Below are 18,164 nucleotides of genomic sequence, written 5' to 3'. Positions count from 1 at the left end.
TTTCCTATATTGGTGGTGCAACATAGCCAATGGCCATAAGGGGCCCAAAGACCACAGTCAGATGCACGGCTTATAAGACCCACCTCTGAACACAAATTTACAGTTACTACATAGATATATTCTACATAAAACATGGAAAACAAATTTTATAAGTTTATTATGTTTCTTATTTTGTATTTATCTTTTATTATAGCCCAAAGCTGCATTCCGAAATCTAATGGTTTCCATTGGAAACAGTCAACAAGCTTGTTGAGCGACACATTTCTTATTCTGCAGTGGCTTGTACACTGCAAATACTCTACTTTCCAGAAAGTTAAAAACTGAGTAAAGGAATGCTAGGAGATTTCAGCTAAGGAGACAGCAGAATTGTGACAGAATAAATCAGCAAATAATTTCATGTTTCTATTTAACCTCCAAATAACCTGTTTAAATCAAATTATCAGAGGAATATTCTAATGGATACCATTAAAGGAGATATCCAGTGCTTAAAAACGTATCCCCTATCCTAAGGATAGGGGATAAGTTTCAGATCGCGGGGGGTCTGACCGCTGGGGCCCTCCACCATCTCCTGTACGGGGCCCCCCAGCAGCCCGCAGGAAGGGGGCGTGTTGACCACCGCACGAAGCGGCGGCTGACACACCTCCTCAATACAACTCTATGGCAGAGCCGGAGCGCTGCTTTCGGCAATCTCCGGCTCTGCCATAGCAATGTATTGAGGGGGCGTGTCGGACGCCGCTTCGTGCGGTGGTCGACACCCGCTATCTGGCCAGAGAGCCGGGGTCGCGCACAGGAGATTGCGGGGGCCCCAGCGGTCGAATCCCCCGCGATCTGAAACTTATACGTTTTTCAGCACTGGACTACCCCTTTAACTGTCTGTCTGTGATTTCCTTCTGTATATATATGAATTTCCTACTTCTTTTTTACGCTCTGGCAGAGACTCCCTTTTAGTCAGCATCCTGAGGTGTTTGGCTTACATGAAAATGTTGACATATCAAAGGATCTGCAGCAAACAAAGACCATTTTTGAATCCCTGCTCCTCACTCAGGGGGGCAGTCGCCAAGGAGGGTCATCGGGGGCCAGTGATCATACACTGTATGAAATAGCTAGTGATATACTCAGCAAGGTAAACTTAAATTATTATACATTCCTACGATATTTGGATGTTAAATATGTGCAAACTTTTTCAAATAATTGGTGAGTTGTACAGGATATCACAATACTGAACATATTTCTACAGCTTCCCAAGGATTTTGACATTGAGGCAGCTTTGCAGAAGTACCCAGTACTGTATGAGGAGAGTATGAACACGGTGCTGGTGCAAGAGATGGAGAGGTTCAACAAGTAAGAGACCTTAAGACTGTAACATAGTGGGACAGATTTACTAATACTTAGTGCAAACTTAAGCTGGGTTTACATGTAGTATTTTGGTCTGTAGATTGGTCAGTACGTTTAGCCAAAATCAAGAATGGGTAGAAATCTTTCCATTATATATATATATATATATATAAAATATTTTATTTATTTATTTATTTTTTCTCTGTCAGTTGTACTCCATGTTTTAACTAGAAATACTGATAGAAATTCTACAAGTGAACTCAGTGAAGACAGTCACAGAATGTGTTAGATTAGTTCCAGTGGTTTAGGCTGATTAACCCCTTAACGACAATGGACGTAAATGTACATCATGATGACGTGGTACTTAACGGACCATGACGTACATTTCTATTTAACCGCGGGCAGGTGCACGCGTCATGCACGGCAGGTCCTGGCAGCTATCTGCAGCCAGGGACCCGCTGGTAATGGCGGACATCCACGATCGCGCTATCTGTACTGATCACGGCATCTGCGGCAGTGCCGTACTTTCAATGGATGATCGGATTGCCCGCAGCGCTGCCACGGCGATCTGGTCATCCAGCATGGCGGCCGTAGGTCCCCTCACATTGCTCCGGCCATCTCCTGGGTCTTCTGCTCTGGTCTGTGATCGAGCAGACCAGAGCAGAAGATTACCGATAATACTGATCAGTGCTATGTCCTATGCATAGCACTGCACAGTATTAGCAATCAAACGATTGCTATAGATAGTCCCCTATGGGGACTATTAAAGTGTAAAAATGAAAGTAAAAAAAGTAAAAAATAAAAGTAAAAAAAAATGTGAAAAATCCCCTCCCCCAATAAAAATGTAAAATGTCCTTTTTCCCATTTTACCCCCATAACGTGTAAAGAAAAAAAAAATGAATACACATATTTGGTATTGCCGCATGCGTAAATGTCCGAACTATTAAAATATAATGGTATTGATCTCGTACGGTGAATGCCGCGAATGTAAAAATAAAAAACGCAAAATTGCTACTTTTTTAGCACATTATATAATAAAAAAATTTATAAAAGTTTTATAACCACAAATGTGGTATAAATAAAAAGTACAGATCATGGCGCAAAAAATTAGCCCTCATACCACCACGTATACAGAAAAATGAAAAAATTATAGGTCGTCAAAATAGAAGAATTTTAAACATACTAATTTGGTTAAAAAGTTTGCGATTTTTTTAAGCGCAACAATAATAGAAAAGTATATAATCATGGGTATCATTTTTATCGTATTGACCCACAGAATAAAGAACACATGTCATTATTACCGTAAATTTTACAGAGTGAAAACGAAACCTTCCAAAATTAGAAAAATTGCGGTTTTCTTTTTAATATCCCAACATAAATAGTATTTTTTTTGGTTGCGCCATACATTTTATGTAAAAATTTGTGATTTCATTACGCAGGACAACTGGTCATGCAAACAACAAGCCCTCATACTAGTCTGTGGATGAAAATATAAAAGAGTTACGATTTTTAGAAGACGAGGAGGAAAAAACTAAAAATGCAAAAATTAAATTGGCCTGGTCCTTAAGGTCAAAATGGGCTTGGTCCTTAAGGGGTTAATCTGGCTCAAATTTACACTTAGTCTAAATTTAGACCAGCTATTAGTTGGCTTACTTTACGACAAAATTTTGCACCATAGTTTTGTCACAAATTCTGCTGCACAAAGTAACACTCAAACAACACCACACTGGTGTCTAGTTTACACTTTGTGAACCTTTACATATAATGGGGGTATTATATAACTAAAAAAATAAAATATCAAATATATACAAACACATTTTCATTGGTAACAGAACTCAATCACAAAAAGTACCCAGTTAATATAGTCATAGTTGATGATGGAAGCTGTATTACTAGAAAGTGATTTGTCAACACAGTAACATTTCTTTAATCTGACATCCGATAATCCAGACAGTCTAAAAAAAATAGATTTAAAAGAAGAATGAATTGTCCAGTGCAGATTAAATTGCTCTTTAGGAAAACATGTTTATTTCAATCGTGCAGGATACATAAAATCAGGTAACAATATCGATCTAATCTGCGCTATCCAATCGGTTCTTCTTTTATATAGTTATGGGGTTTCGGGTGAGCTGGAAAAAGCTCTTTCTTCAGATAGATAGATGAATAGATAGATAATCTATATATACATATAAAACTCAGTGGGGGAGGTTTATCAAAACCTGTCCAGAGGAAAAGTTACTGAGTTGTCCATAGCAACCAATCAGATCGCTTCTTTCATTTTTCAAAGGCCTATTTAAAAAATGAAAGAAGCGATCTGATTGGTTGCATCACTCCCAAAGTGGAAACAGAAACTTGGTCCACAGGTTACTTATATGTCAACCAAAAATATAGGATAGGTAAATTAACCGAACCCACCCCTATTTGCGAGGGTCAGGGTTTTTGTCTCAAGTCCCACGTAAGTCTATGGACCTTCCGGTACCTTACTCCACAAGCTCCGCTATGTGTCTCCCGGTGAGTGTGCTAGTCCTGCTTGCAAGCAGTGCCCTTCCTGTAAGCGACACCCTTCATGAAAGCCACACCCCTCAATTTTTTGCCCTTTTTTGTTTTGCTTCAAGGCCGGAAACACAGTTTTTACCTGATAAACCCACATCGCAGGTCCTTAAAGGGGTACTCCGGTTAAAAACTTTTTTTTTTTTTTAAATCAACTGATGCCAGAAAGTTAAACAGATTTGTAAATTACTTCTATAAAAAAAAATCTTAATTCTTCCAGTACTTATTAGTGGCTGTATCCTACAGAGGAAATTATTTTCTTTTGTGCTCTCTGCCGACACCCCTGTCCATGTCAGGAACTGTCCAGAGCAGGAGAAAATCCCCATAGCAAACATATGCTGCACTTGACAGTTCATAAAATGGACAGAGGTTTCAGCAGAGAGCACTGTGGTCGTGACAGAGAAGAAATCCCAAAAGAAAAGAATTTCCTCTGTAGTATATGGCCGCTAATAGGTACTGGAAGGATTAAGCATTTTTTATGGAAGTAATTTACAAATCTGTTTACCTTTCTGGCATCAGTTGATAAAAATAAAAAGTTTTCCACCGGAGTACCCCTTTAAACCCCAATCTTTTCATCACAGTTCAGCTTCACCTTACTCCGCATGCTCTGCATCTCTGGGGGAGTATGTCAGTCTGGCTTACAAGCCATGCCCTCTCAAGCCATGCCCATGCCCTTCTATTTTCAGCATACAAACTCTTCATCGCAGCTCAGCCCCACATGAGGACAGCATATGAGGACGGGGATATAGGGACAACATATAAGGTCAGGATTAGAGATGAGCGAACTTACAAAATTCGATTCATCACGAACTTCTCGGCTCGGCAGTTGATGACTTATCCTGCATAAATGAGTTCAACTTTCAGGTGCTGCGGTGCGCTGGAAAAGGTGGATACAGTCCTGGGAAAGAGTCTCCTAGGACTGTATCCACCTTTTCCAGCCCACGGGAGCACCTGAAAGCTGAACTCATTTATGCAGGATAAGACATCAACTGCCGAGACGAGAAGTTTGTGACGAATCGAATTTACTGTAAGTTCGCTCATCTCTAGTCAGGATATGAGGACGGGATATAGGGACAGCATGTAAGGTCAGGATATGAGGACGGGATATAGGGACAGCATGTAAGGTCAGGATATGAGGATTGGATATAAGGTCGAAATAAGAGACCGGGAAATGAGAATGGGATATAAGGACAAGAGCATCATTGTTGCTGTTTCTCTCCCACAAGGTTTAGGTAGGAAGACTGGGCAACACCGGGTACTCTGCTAGTAGATAAATAAAGAATCCATACAGGAGTACTCCAGAGAGACAGGGAAATATAGTTGTCCTTTTATTGTCTCATACTTCAGCAAGCAACATTTCAGTTCCTCAATGGGACTTTGTTCATAAGCCTCTATGTTTCATTGTATCCCTGACATACTGACACATTATTTCTTAGTTGAAATGGACCATAAACGGGTCCTGGCATCCTTCCTTTTATTGGAGTGCTGTTTTCATCTGGAAAGATACATAGATGTGTCTGCTGAAGATATGTCCTTTCCTTCGTAAAAGTTGAGCCATGTAGACAGGGTGTCCGAAACTTTATAAATAATGTTGTGAATGATTGAATATCTATAGAAGATTTCTTTTATTTTTCCAGCTTAATCCGTACCATAAGGACAACTTTACAGAATCTTCAGAAAGCAATCAAGGGGCTGGTTGTTATGGACTCAGAACTGGAAGCCCTGTCTGGCAGCTTAATTGTAGGGAAGGTTCCTGAAACATGGGCAAAGCGGTCTTATCCCAGTCTAAAACCTCTCGGAAGTTATGTCATTGATTTTCTTGCGCGGCTTAAATTCCTACAGGTGAGTTCGAGTCCTTGCTGAGACCCCAACCAATCACTGTCATGCTGGGAGTTGTAGTTTTGCCACATCTGGATGGCCACAGTCTGGAGACCACTGCAGTATATTATAGCAATGTATGAGTATGTTTCATTTTATACCAGTGGTCTCAAACTGTGGCCCTCCAGATGTTGCAAAACTTCAACTTCCAGCATGCCCGGACAGCCGTTGGCTGTCCGGGCATGCTGGGAGTTGAAGTTTTGCAACATCTGGAGGGCAACATCTTTAGACCACTGTTTTATACAATTCCAAAGAATTACAGTAGTATAGAATCCAAATTTCATGCAATATCACCTCTACCGCTATATGTTTCTGGTTTCTTTGTAGACCTGGTTTGATTGTGGGAAGCCTCATGTCTTTTGGCTGTCAGGATTCTTCTTCACACAAGCGTTTCTGACTGGTGCCATGCAGAATTATGCCAGGAAATACAGAATCCCTATTGATTTACTAGGCTATGAATTTCAGGTGAGTTGCCTAAAGTACATGGGTCTATAAGAATTTGTTACTCACCTTATAAACTAATGTCATAGACAGTGGAAAACAATGGCAACATGATATTTCACGTTTACCATGGTGTTCTCTTTGCAGCAACTTTTCAGTTTAACCCCTTCAAGCAAATGGACATAACTGTACGTCCATTTTAACAGCGCATTTCTGCAAATAGACATACAGTTAGGTCCAGTGGGTGGCACAGACACAGAAGCCGTGCCCATGCCATCAGTAGTAGGGGCCTGCTGTGTGATACTGCTGACATAGCTGGAACACAAGGCGATTCCTACCCTAGACATTATACATCTTAAATACTGTTGTCAGTGCATCTAGGTGTTTAAAAAGAAGGACGCAGCTTCCGCTCAACCCATCAGCGTTCTGCAACAAAATTATGGGGTACATAAGAGTTCCCATGGCAGCCAGAAGCTTAACAAAAGACCAAAAGGTCTGCCATCCTATATGCTGTCCAAAATGGAGGGCCTAGAAATATAGCCTTAGAATTTGGAGGGACTAAAACAATAAAGGTTGGTATGAAATATAATAAACTGCTCACCATAAAAAATAAAATAAAACTTTGCAAAACTGTTAAAAAATACACATACATTTTTACCCTTGCAATCGTAACGCTCATTTTATCAAAGTTAATATGTTATTTAAACCGCCTAGTGATAGAGGATAAGTGTCCCAGCGGTCAGGCCCCTCTGCCATCTCCTGCCTGGCACCCCGGCTCTCCCCATGCATGGAAGCGGCGGTCGACACGACTTCCTTCACGCTTCTCTGTGGGAGTGCTGGAGGTACACGAGTACTGTATCTCTGGCTCTCCCATAGAGATGCATGGAGGGGGACATAGCTGTCACTGCTCTGGTCTCTCCGTGCATGGGCGGAGCCAGGGTGCATGGCAGAATATCACTGGGGAAGGGGGTCCCAGCGGTCTGGGCAGCACTTCAGAGACATTATCCTGGACCCCATTTATGTTGGTTATATGCATATTAATTTATGCTCCAGGTGAGCAGTTCATACAAACTCCTACCTCCTGTACGGTTATCTCGTTCAATGCAGTAGGTACCCCATGTGGTCCTCTTTTTGCTTCCTTTCTAATTGACTGAGAAAAGAGTTAAAGAGGTACTCTAGTATTTAAAAAGGTATCCCTTATCTGCAGGATAGTGAATACGTTTTTACGAAGGGGTCCGACTGCTGAGATTCCCCGCAATCTCTAGAACAGAGCCCAGTCGTGACGCATCGAGTACATCGCTAGTGTGTCTCCAGCGCTCCCATTGAAAATGCATGTAGCATGTGCTGACACACCACTTCATGCCCAGGGACAGCCGGGGCGGGCCCTGTTCTGAAGATTGCGGGGGGTGGGATCAGTCAAGAAGTACTGGATACGTTTTAAAGTATTGGAATACCAAGTTAAAGGGGTTTTGTGGCCAAGGGGTAGTCAATGACAGGGCAGTTTTTTATTTTTTTTTAATTGTAAGAAAAAAGCATGCTCATCTCAGCTCATCACTTCCTTTGGGCAGTCAAGTTCAGTGGTAACATTGGACTGGGAGCAATTGGAGAGGTAAGTATGGGTTTTGGGAACTTTGTTCTGCCAATGCCTGCCCCTTTATAATCTTGTCAACGAGGCCAAAAAAACATTAACAAAAAAATATAATCATTAAGTTTTATGAATCCCAAATTCATAAAAGTGAAGAATACAACTCATCCGGGCGAAAAAACAAGCCCTCATACAGCTATATAAATTTGAAAAATACAAAATGTGACTGTTGTGTTGTGAATGATGTGTCTTGTGTAGTGTAATAGTATAGAAAATCAGTCTAAGAAACTGAATGATTGTGACCTATAGATAACATTTACAGCTTAGCATCTGAGTATTGTGTGTTAAATACCATGTTATGTTTTTTAAGCAATATAATAGTGGTTAATAGTAGAATAGCCATAAACTAATAGAGCTAATTTTGACCAGGTTATACCTGTGGACACTTCTGACACATCACCAGAAGATGGAGTTTACGTTATTGGGTTGTTTCTAGACGGTGCACGCTGGGACAGAAAGAGGTCAGTGACTACAAGTTATTAAGAGTTTATACACTGATGTTTTATATTAGTCTTGAAAGGTGAAGACAAAATTCATACAAAAAGAAAAATGTAAAATACACTTCTGTAAATTAGGAGAGAAAGGGTGTGGCCAGAAAAACATGCTATGGGAAGGATCACACGTAGCGCATCCGCAGCGTATTTTATACTGCGGATGCGCTGATGACCATCCCTAGAGTGAGCCTCCTGCTTTGCCCGTGTGTCCTGCATGTATGCTCTTAGCAGCAATCCACTTCAGGAAGTGTGGGCGGGACAAGCAGGGCTCTGTGCAGGCTCCTGGCTTGTCAATCATCTGCCTGTGTGATCCGGGAGCGTGTCATTGAGTCCTGCTTGTTCGCCTGTCTGTATATGGACTCCTCACAGAAACACATAGGCAATACCTGTTGAGACAAAAATATACACATTTGTAACCAATGTATAACACAAATATACATATGATGTTACTTTCTACATTATATGAAAAGTTTTTGCTAATGAGAGCTACACTTTAATGTCTGTATTTCAATAAACAGAATGGTATAATATGGTGGCTTTATGGGGACCTTTAGGGAGACAATTGATTCAGAGGGGTGTATGACTGCCAGGAAAGGGGGGGGGGAGGTATATGTTTGGTTAAATACTGCTACAGTACTACGATTTGGGCCCAAGGCTTACATACTGTTTGTTGTAAAATATTGCAGAGCCACAAAGATGTTATATCCTGTTATGGCCGAGAGCTGTACGTTTTTTTCTCCTTTTCTGTGAAGCCAATATCTGTATGGTGTTAATAAAAAGATGTTAAAAAAACAGATACAATGAAAATTTCTTCATAAATCTAATGTATAATTTTCCATTAATTTATTTATAGCAGATTGTTTGTGTAATTCAAATGACTAATAGACAATGTATTGAAGGTTTTACATATCTGTTTTTAACAGTGGAGTACTTGCAGAACAGCACCCCAAGATCCTGTTTGACTCTGTACCGATAATCTGGATAAAGCCAAGTAAGTTCTGAGGATAAATTATCATTAAAGATATGCTAAAATACTGTACATACTGTGGTATGTTAACAATGTAAATATGTTTTGGATGGTCCATCCAAGCATAAGTGTACCACTGCTGAGACCCCGCATGATCTGGATGGAAATCAGACAGCAAATGTCCTGTTCACTTCCAGCATCACCACAGAAGAAATGGATTGCTCCATTATTCTTGATGAGATAAATAGACTGTCTATGGAATCTGTAGATTTGCTTGGCCTCCAGCAGGAGAGGTGCACTTTGTAGCCATTCTACCCTTTGACACCTGGGCACCTCCATGTCTCTGCTGCCACCATCCCTCCTCCCTTACATTGGTTCTGACCGATGTAAAGTTCTCCTTGAACATAAGGGCACACACGGGGTGCAGGGCAGTTACATGCATAGCAGGGACAGCGCAGGCTTGAAGTCTCCAGGACACCTATACCACACCATACGTTTGCAATACACTTCTATTGGAAAACTTTGGTATGCAGGATGCAGAACTTTCTATCCAACAAAAAATCATACACAAATGTACAGGGGACAAAAACAGGTCCAAACTGGCATACTTTGGTAACTATTACTTAATGGAAGTCTATGCGTATACCAAAGTATAGGGTTAGGTATGTTTTAAGCATATCTCCTGACATACTGCGGTGGTATAGATGTGAACGTACCCTAACAAGAAGAACTAAGCACTTCAGCATATAGACCTATGGCTGCCCATCTGCAGGAGAAGGCCAGTGAGTGCAGAGATCAATAATACGTATTTGGAATCAGCATTGTTTCACCTATCCAGCCATAACCACAGTTTCTGGAGGTGATACACAGTAATAGATTCCTTTTCAAAGTTATTTTTAACTATTACAAAATCTTATATCACTAATATTTTTTCTATCAATCCATCAATTCTTGTATCATCTTTGTCCAATTTACCTTTAACGGGTCCTAATTCTACGCTGCACTTTGTTGCTACTGTATAATAGAATCCTCCAGTTTGACATCTCCTTCATTAGACCCTCTGACCTTACTTGAGCGCTGATTAACATAAATAAGATCCCACACTGGTCTTGTATTTCACAGGACATTGTGCAGTACAATATAAGACAAGAATTTGTTGATTAAGAATCTGGAAGACGTCCACAGTGAGAACATTACTGTACTCTCTAGATCCAGCTGGCAAAACCTCAATGTTAGATATAGAACGTTGTCTTAGTACAGAACAAGTGGGTGACCCTTCAGCTGTTCCCACTTTCTGCCAGTGTAAGATTTATTTCTTGTTCCGTGTTTTACTCTGTTGGGTCAGATGCACATCAGGAGCAATGTGCTACTTCTTTAATGGCAGCTGAGGATGATGAGCACCTATATGTAAGTTTTTCTCAGGTCACCTTGTGCCTGTTCTCATACATTATATAATGCCCAGCATTATACATTGACATGCTGAAATCTAACTTGGTCCCTGATTCAATTTAGGTGTTGTGTGATTGTTTAGGTACCCATACACATGAATGCTTGGCTCTGCCAAAAGGTTGTGTATTCTGAATAAAGAGAGGAAAGGGAAGACTTGCTAGACACCTCTGGTGTAAAGCTTATCTCTCCAAGAACAGAAGTATTGGGTAGCTTAGATAGGGGGCATAAAAGCCGCAAACCAAAAGTTTTCAAGCAGAACATTGCCCAGAGCATCATACTTCCTCTGCTGCCTTCTTATAGTGCATCCTGGTGCCACTTTTTTTTCACAGGTAAGCGATGCACACAAACCCAGATGTCCATATAATGTTAAATAAAACATGATTTATCATACCAGGCCACCTTTTTCCATTGCTCCACGGTCCATGTTTTTGGTGTTGACTTGCTAAAGCAGTTTCACTCTTGGACAGGGTCAACATGATGGACACGTTGAGTAGAATGTGTCATATGTGGCCCTATATGCAACAAGCTGCAGTGCACTGTGTTTTCTGACACATTTATATTGTAGCCAGCATAAGGGTGTCCATCCTCATTAAATTTTACTTACCTGCCCCAATCTCTCATACGTCTGTCCTGACGGTGCCTGGTCCCTTTTAAGCAGCACTTACTACTTTCCTCTTGACATGCAGGAAGCACTGTAATAGTAACCTGCCTTAGCCAGTGATTATCTAAAAAGAGGAGAGGAGAGCGCTCCATGGTGAAATAAAAGAGAGATTCTCAATATGAAATATAGATATAAAAGCCGCAACATACACAACAATGGTAAGCGCATCAGATGGTATGGTATCCGCAACCCTCCGGTTGACAATCGGTATGGCTTCAAAGTGGACGCCGACTCCACATGGCGCGGGATACGAGCAGGAAGAGACAAGGAAAAATCAAGGTAATTTATTTCCCAAGATGCAATGCATTTAGCTGTGGGAAAGCAGCTTTATCAGGCATGCCCACAGCGAAACACGTTGAATCAAAAAATTAGCCAGTGATTGACTGGACGATCGTTTCCTGCATGTTGTAGAGCATTGTTTCCCAACCAGTGTGCCTTCAGCTGTTGCAAAACTACAGCAGCAATCTTTCACCAGCTTTGACGTGACCTCAGCTCCATGACGCAGACCATCCTGCTGTATGCTTTTTATTATGTTATTTTTAAACAAATAATAAAACTATTTGTAAAGTGTTTATTTATAGATGTACTAGTGTATTTTTTTATCACGTTATTTTTTTTTCTCAGAGGACCCCTTTAAGACTAAATAACCTCTATGTTGCTAAATATAGATGTTGTTGTACACGTCAGGAACATTTAGCATCCCTAATTTAACTAACCAGCCTTGCTCAGCAGACCTTTGTATAAAGCTACCTAACATTTGCTACACTGACAGATACTTCTGATCAGCTGTGATAGATGCGGATAGATATGGAATCACCTCCTCACAGCTGTGGGGTCACTAGTGATACTGATAATAAAGAAAAGAGGCGTAAATAGTATCTTCACATTTGAGCACCATGGTACAGTGTATATGTAGAATCAACTTACATAATAACTTAAGCATTGTTTACCTTGTACTGGTCTTGGGTTACAGTATTCATTTCTAAAGCTGCATTCACAGTTCTCCTAGCTTCAGAGCTGTAATTTCAAAGCATGCGGATACATCCAAAAAGACAGACTCACAGGGGCGGCCTGTGAACGCCCCCCGCCTCACCTGTCCACCGTTGCTCCCTGTGTGTCTGTCTTTTTGGATGTATCCGCATGCTTTGAAGCTCAATAAAGCTTGGATTTAGTTCCTTGATCAAGACTGGTGGTAAGTGCATTACCCGCATGTTCTTTATTGCTTATATATGCTGAAGTCTTGTTCTTCTGGGATAAGAGCACCGCCACGATAGATATTACACATAGACCGACACACTTGCTGGACGCTGTCTATCAACATTGCATAATAGAGGAGTGACCCACAGCTAGCGGTGCAAGACATTTCTTTTTACTCTCAAGGCAAAAACCCTCATACTAGAGGTAAAAATTCCTTCCCGACTCCAAATATAGCATCAGAATAAATCCCTGGATCAACCTTCTGTCCCTATAAATCTAGTATACATAACCAGCGATGTTATTACTCTCTAGAAATGCATCCCGGCCGCTTTTAAACTCTCTTACAGAGTTAACCATGACCACCTCATCAGGCAGAGAATTACACAGTCTCACTGATCTTACAGTAAAGAACCCCCGTCTGTGCTGGTGTAGAAACCTTCTTTCCTCTAAATGTAGAGGATACCCCCTTGTTATATATACAGTCCTGGGTACAAATAGATCATGGGAGAGATCTCTGTACTGTCCCCTGATATATTTATACATAGTTATTAGGTCTCCCCTAAGCCTTCTTTTTTCTAAACTAAATAACCCTAATTCTGATAATCTTTCTGGGTACTGTAGTCCTCCCATTCCCCGTATAACTCTGGTTGCTCGTCTTTGAACCCTCTCCAGCTCCACTATATCGTTCTTGTACACTGGTGCCCAGTACTGTAGACAGTATTCTATGTGTGGTCTGACTAGTGATTTGTACAGCGGTAGAATTATTTCCTTGTAGTGGACATCTATGCCCCTATTGATGCACCCCATGATTTTATTTGCCTTGGCAGCAGCTGCCCGACACTGGTCACTACAGCTAAATTTACTTTTAACTAAGACTCTTAAGTCCTTTTCCACGTCAGTTGTCCCAAGTGTTCTCGCATTTAATACATAATCCCAGCCCGAATTTTTCCTCCCCATGTGCATAACCTTACATTTATCAGTGTTGCACCTCATCTGCCACTTCCCAGCCCAAACCTCCAACCTATCCAGATCCATTTGTAACAGTGCACTGTCCTCTATAGTGTTTACCACTTTACAGAGTTTAGTATCATCTGCAAAGATTGCAACTTTACTATTCAACCCCTCTACTAGGTCATTAATAAATATATTAAGTAGAACAGGACCCAAGACTGACCCCTGTGGTCCCCACTAGTAACAGTCATCCAATCAGATTAAGTACCATTAATAACCACCCTCTGTTTCCTATCACTGACACAGTTACTTACCCACTGACACACATTCTCCCCCAGCCCAATCCTTCTCATGTTATGCACCAACCTTGTTCATGGTACCGTATCAAATGCTTTGGAAAAATCCAGATATACGGCATCCAGCGATTGCCCCAGTCCAGTCTGGAGCTCACCTGCTCATAAAAGCTTATCAGGTAGTTTGACAGGACCAATCCCTCAAAAAGCCATGCTGATATGGCGTCATACATTTATTTTTATCAGGATACTCCAAAATAGCATCTCTAAGAAAACCCTCAAATAATTTACATACAACAGAGGTTAAACTAACAGGCCTGGAATTCCCGGGGTCACTTTTTGACCCCTTTTTAAATATTGGCACCACATTTGCTATGCGCCAGTCCTGGGGAACCATCCCTGTCACTATAGAGTCCTTTAGTACCGCCACAGTCACTAAAAAAAATATCACTATACTGTTACTACATAAAACCCAGTATATCAAGGATAATATTACCAGTAGTAACACTATACAAGGGACAAATAATACTACCATATACAGTCACGCCCGTAAAATTTCTCTCAGAAAAGGATTGCAGTAACAAAGAGAAGTTCACTTAGTCTTTGCATTGTGTGTGCCACACTAAGCATGGACAACAGAAAGAGGAGAGAAGAACTGTCTGAAGACTTGAGAACCAAAATTGTGGAAAAATATCAACAATCTCAAGGTTACAAGTCCATCTCCAGAGATCTAGATTTGCCTTTGTTCACAGTGCTCAACATTATCAAGAAGTTTGCAACCCATGGCATTGTAGCTAATCTCCCTGGGCTTGGACGGAAGAGGAAAATTGATGAACAGTGTCAACGCAGGATAGTCCGGATGGTGGATAAGCAGCCCCAAACAAGTTCCAAAGATATTCAAGCTGTCCTGCAGGCTCAAGGATCATCAGTGTTAGCGCAAACTATCCGTCAACATTTGAATGAAATTAAACGCTATGGCAGGAGACCCAGGAGGACCCCACTGTTGGCACAGAGACATAAAAAAAGCAAGACTACATTTTGCAAAAATGAACTTGAGTAAGCCAAAATCCTTCTGGGAAAACGTCTTGTGGACAGATGAGACGAAGAAAGAGCTTTTTGGTTAAGCACATCATTCTACTGTTTACTGAAAACGGAATGAGGCCTACAAAGAAAAGAACGCTGTACCTACTGTGAAATATGGTGGAGGTTCAATGATGTTTTGGGGTTGTTTTGCTGCCTCTGGCACTGGGTGCCTTGAATGTGTGCAAGGCAACATGAAATCTGAGGATTACCAATGGATTATGGGTCGCACTGTACAGCCCAGTGTCAGAAAGCTGGGTTTGCGTCCAAGATCTTGGGTCTTCCAGAAGGACAATGACCCCAAACATACGTCAAAAAGCACCCAGAAATGGATGGCAACAAAGCACTGGAGAGTTCTGAAGTGGCCAGCAATGAGTCCAGATCTAAATCCCATTGAACACCTGTGGAGAGATCTTAAAATTTATGTTGGGAAAAGGCGCCCTTCCAATAAGAGAGACCTGGAGCAGTTTGCAAAGGAAGAGTGGTCCCACATTTCGGGAGGTGTAAGAAGCTTATTGATGGTTATAGGAAGCGACTGATTTCAGTTATTTTTTCAAAAGGGTGTGCAACCAAATATTAAGTGAAGGGTGCCAATAATTTTGGCCAGCCCAGTTTTGGAGCTTGGTGTGACATTATGTCCAATTCGCTTTTTTTCCTCCCTTTTTTGGTTTAGTACCAATACACACAAAGGGAATAAACATGTGTATAGCGAAACATGTGTTACTACAATCCTTTTCTGTTAGAAATACTTCATTTTCTAGAAAAATTTCAGGGGTGCCAACATTTATGGCTATGACTGTATTACCCCTGCTAAAGATTGAATAATACCACCATATTGTTACTGAATGAAAACCACCATACATAGACCAACATTACCTCATATTACAACTGCCTAAAGATTGAATAATTCTGCCATACTATTACTAAATAAAAAACACTGTACACATACCAACATTACCCGCATATAGTTGCCACAGTATGGGGGCAATTTAAATGCAGTTACATCCAGTTTAAACATGCATGGGATAGGCATAAGGCTGTTCTTCATGTAAGATAGGTCCAGGCGCTATTGATAGTATTTAGAATATTGGGCAGACTAGATAAGCCAAATGGTTCTTATCTGCCGACACATTCTATGTTTTTTTGTTTCTATGTTTCAATTACTCACAGGTGACGTCTTCTCTGATCGCAGTCATTCTTTCCTTTTCTATCTTGTCCAGATCGTTATGATGATTTTTTCTAACTTCAGTTTGTTTTTGCACAATCTATCAGATAAACATCTTAGGTTCTGCACTTTTCCAATATCATCTTCACCTTTTCCCCAATTATAGTGTCCTAAATCGTAATAATGGCCCCATTAGGTAAATAGCTGCCACCAGTAGGGAAGATAGTTGCCCCAGTAATCATTTGTCCCCCCACTATGTATATACATGCCCCTAGTAATTAGTTGTCCCCATTATGTAGATAGGTGCCCTTAGTAATCAGCTGTCCCCAAATATGTAGTTAGGTGTCCCCAGTAATCAGTTGTCCCCAATATGTAGATAGGTGCCCATAATAATCAGTTGTACCCCACTATGTAGATAGGTGCCCATAGTAATCAGTTGTCCCCCAATATGGAGAAATTTGCCCCAGTAATCAGTTGTCCCCCACTAGATAGATGGGTGCGTCCTTACAAAAAAATTATAAAGATAAGACAATAAGGGAAGAATGTTTGTTATGAAGGATATTTTCCCCCATACCCTCTGCCTGGGTGAACTAATGTGGACATTTTGTTCACACTCCAGGGTACAGTCATTTTTTAGCAGCACTTCACCTAATGCTATTTTTTTTCTCTTTTCAGATAAAAAGTCTGACATAAAAAAGACCGAGTCATACGTGTGTCCAATCTACAAATCCAGTGAGCGGAAGGGGACACTGTCCACCACAGGACATTCCACCAACTTTGTCATTGCAATGCTGCTGCCAACAGATAAGCCTGTCCAGCACTGGATTAAGAGGGGTGTCGCTCTTCTCTGTCAACTCGACGACTGAAGAATCCCCTGACTGTATTTATCTTTATCTGTGTGTCTGTTAATTAATTAAAAAAAGGCTCATAAAGGTGACCTGTCAGCAAGAGCCCCCCCACCACCACCTCCATGTGTATTAAATAAGAATCCAACTCCTACTATTGTCTACCTTGCTGCTTCTCTGACATTTTCCTATCTGTTTGGGTATTGACCTCCCTCTGAGCAGGGTTACTAGGGTGCAGTGGGAAATGGAGAGGCCTTTCAGACAAATCTCCTTTAAAATCAACTCTCTATAGATGCTGACATACAATTGCCCTCATAAATGCTGTTAATACAAACTAGCCAGGTCACGTTTTTTATTTTCATTGCTGCAACACTGAGTATATATGCATGAGTGGTAATATGCAGTGAAATGATTTTTATCTGATATAAATATTCCATAAACGCCTTTACTTAATAATATAGGAAAACCCCTTGAAAAGCACTTTATGCATTAAAGTAAAGCCTATAAGAAGATGTCCAGGATTTTACAATATGACTACTTTCTACCAGAAAAGTTTCCTCATATATTTCACATTTTAGGCGTGATTGACAGCTTGGGCATGGCCAAATTCTTTTTGGCTCTCTTACAAGGGCCAGAGGCATATGAATGAGAAGCGCCCCGCTCCATTGTTAAAGGGGTACTCTTGTAGAAAACTTTTTTTTTTTATTCAACTGGCCTGAAAGTTAAACAGATTTGTAAATTACTTCTATTTCAAAATCTTAATCCTTCCAGTACTTATCAGCTGCTGTATGCTCCACAGTAAGTTCTTTTCTTTTTCAATTTCTTTTCTGTCTGACCACAGTTCTCTCTGATGACACCTCTGTCCATATCAGGAACTGTCCAGAGCAGGAGCAAATCCCCTTAGCAAACCTCTCCTGCCCTGAACAGTTCCTGACATGGACAGAGGTGTCAGCAGAGAGCACTTCCTGCGGAACACAGCAGCTGTTGGGTGTGTCTGATTTCCAGGGCTTTCCAGAGAGAGAGGATTGAAGCAGATTTTCCTACAGCCTTTTTCCCAGGAGGGTGGCAGCCTCCTTGGGAGAACCTCCTGCTATGGAGCCCCAGACTTCCACCCTTCTAACTAGGCCGACGGGGGATGGGAGTGAGAGAGCTACGGCCGAGGACGGGGTGAGAAGATCCAGCAGGCTCCGCAGTAATGTGGAGCCCACTCCCC

At 41.1% G+C, this 18,164-nt stretch overlaps 1 protein-coding gene across 1 annotated transcript in view; it reads left to right on the top strand.

Moving 5' to 3' along the window:
- Positions 1–17,105, top strand: part of DNAH12 (dynein axonemal heavy chain 12) — a 152,173-nt gene extending 135,068 nt beyond the window's left edge. The window contains exons 68-74 of the mRNA XM_056524433.1: positions 935–1,123; positions 1,238–1,341; positions 5,523–5,727; positions 6,091–6,228; positions 8,219–8,310; positions 9,267–9,334; positions 16,782–17,105. Of these exons, the coding sequence (XP_056380408.1) occupies positions 935–1,123; positions 1,238–1,341; positions 5,523–5,727; positions 6,091–6,228; positions 8,219–8,310; positions 9,267–9,334; positions 16,782–16,972 (987 nt within the window). The 3' untranslated portion in view covers positions 16,973–17,105. The remainder of the gene's footprint in view (positions 1–934; positions 1,124–1,237; positions 1,342–5,522; positions 5,728–6,090; positions 6,229–8,218; positions 8,311–9,266; positions 9,335–16,781) is intronic.
- Positions 17,106–18,164: the final 1,059 nt, after the last annotated feature.

Source organism: Hyla sarda, chromosome 6 (genome assembly GCF_029499605.1).
Source record: "Hyla sarda isolate aHylSar1 chromosome 6, aHylSar1.hap1, whole genome shotgun sequence".
Taxonomy (NCBI): Eukaryota; Metazoa; Chordata; class Amphibia; order Anura; family Hylidae; genus Hyla; species Hyla sarda.
The sequence above is the reverse complement of the archived record's forward strand: the minus strand, read 5'-3'. Positions and strand labels throughout refer to the sequence as shown.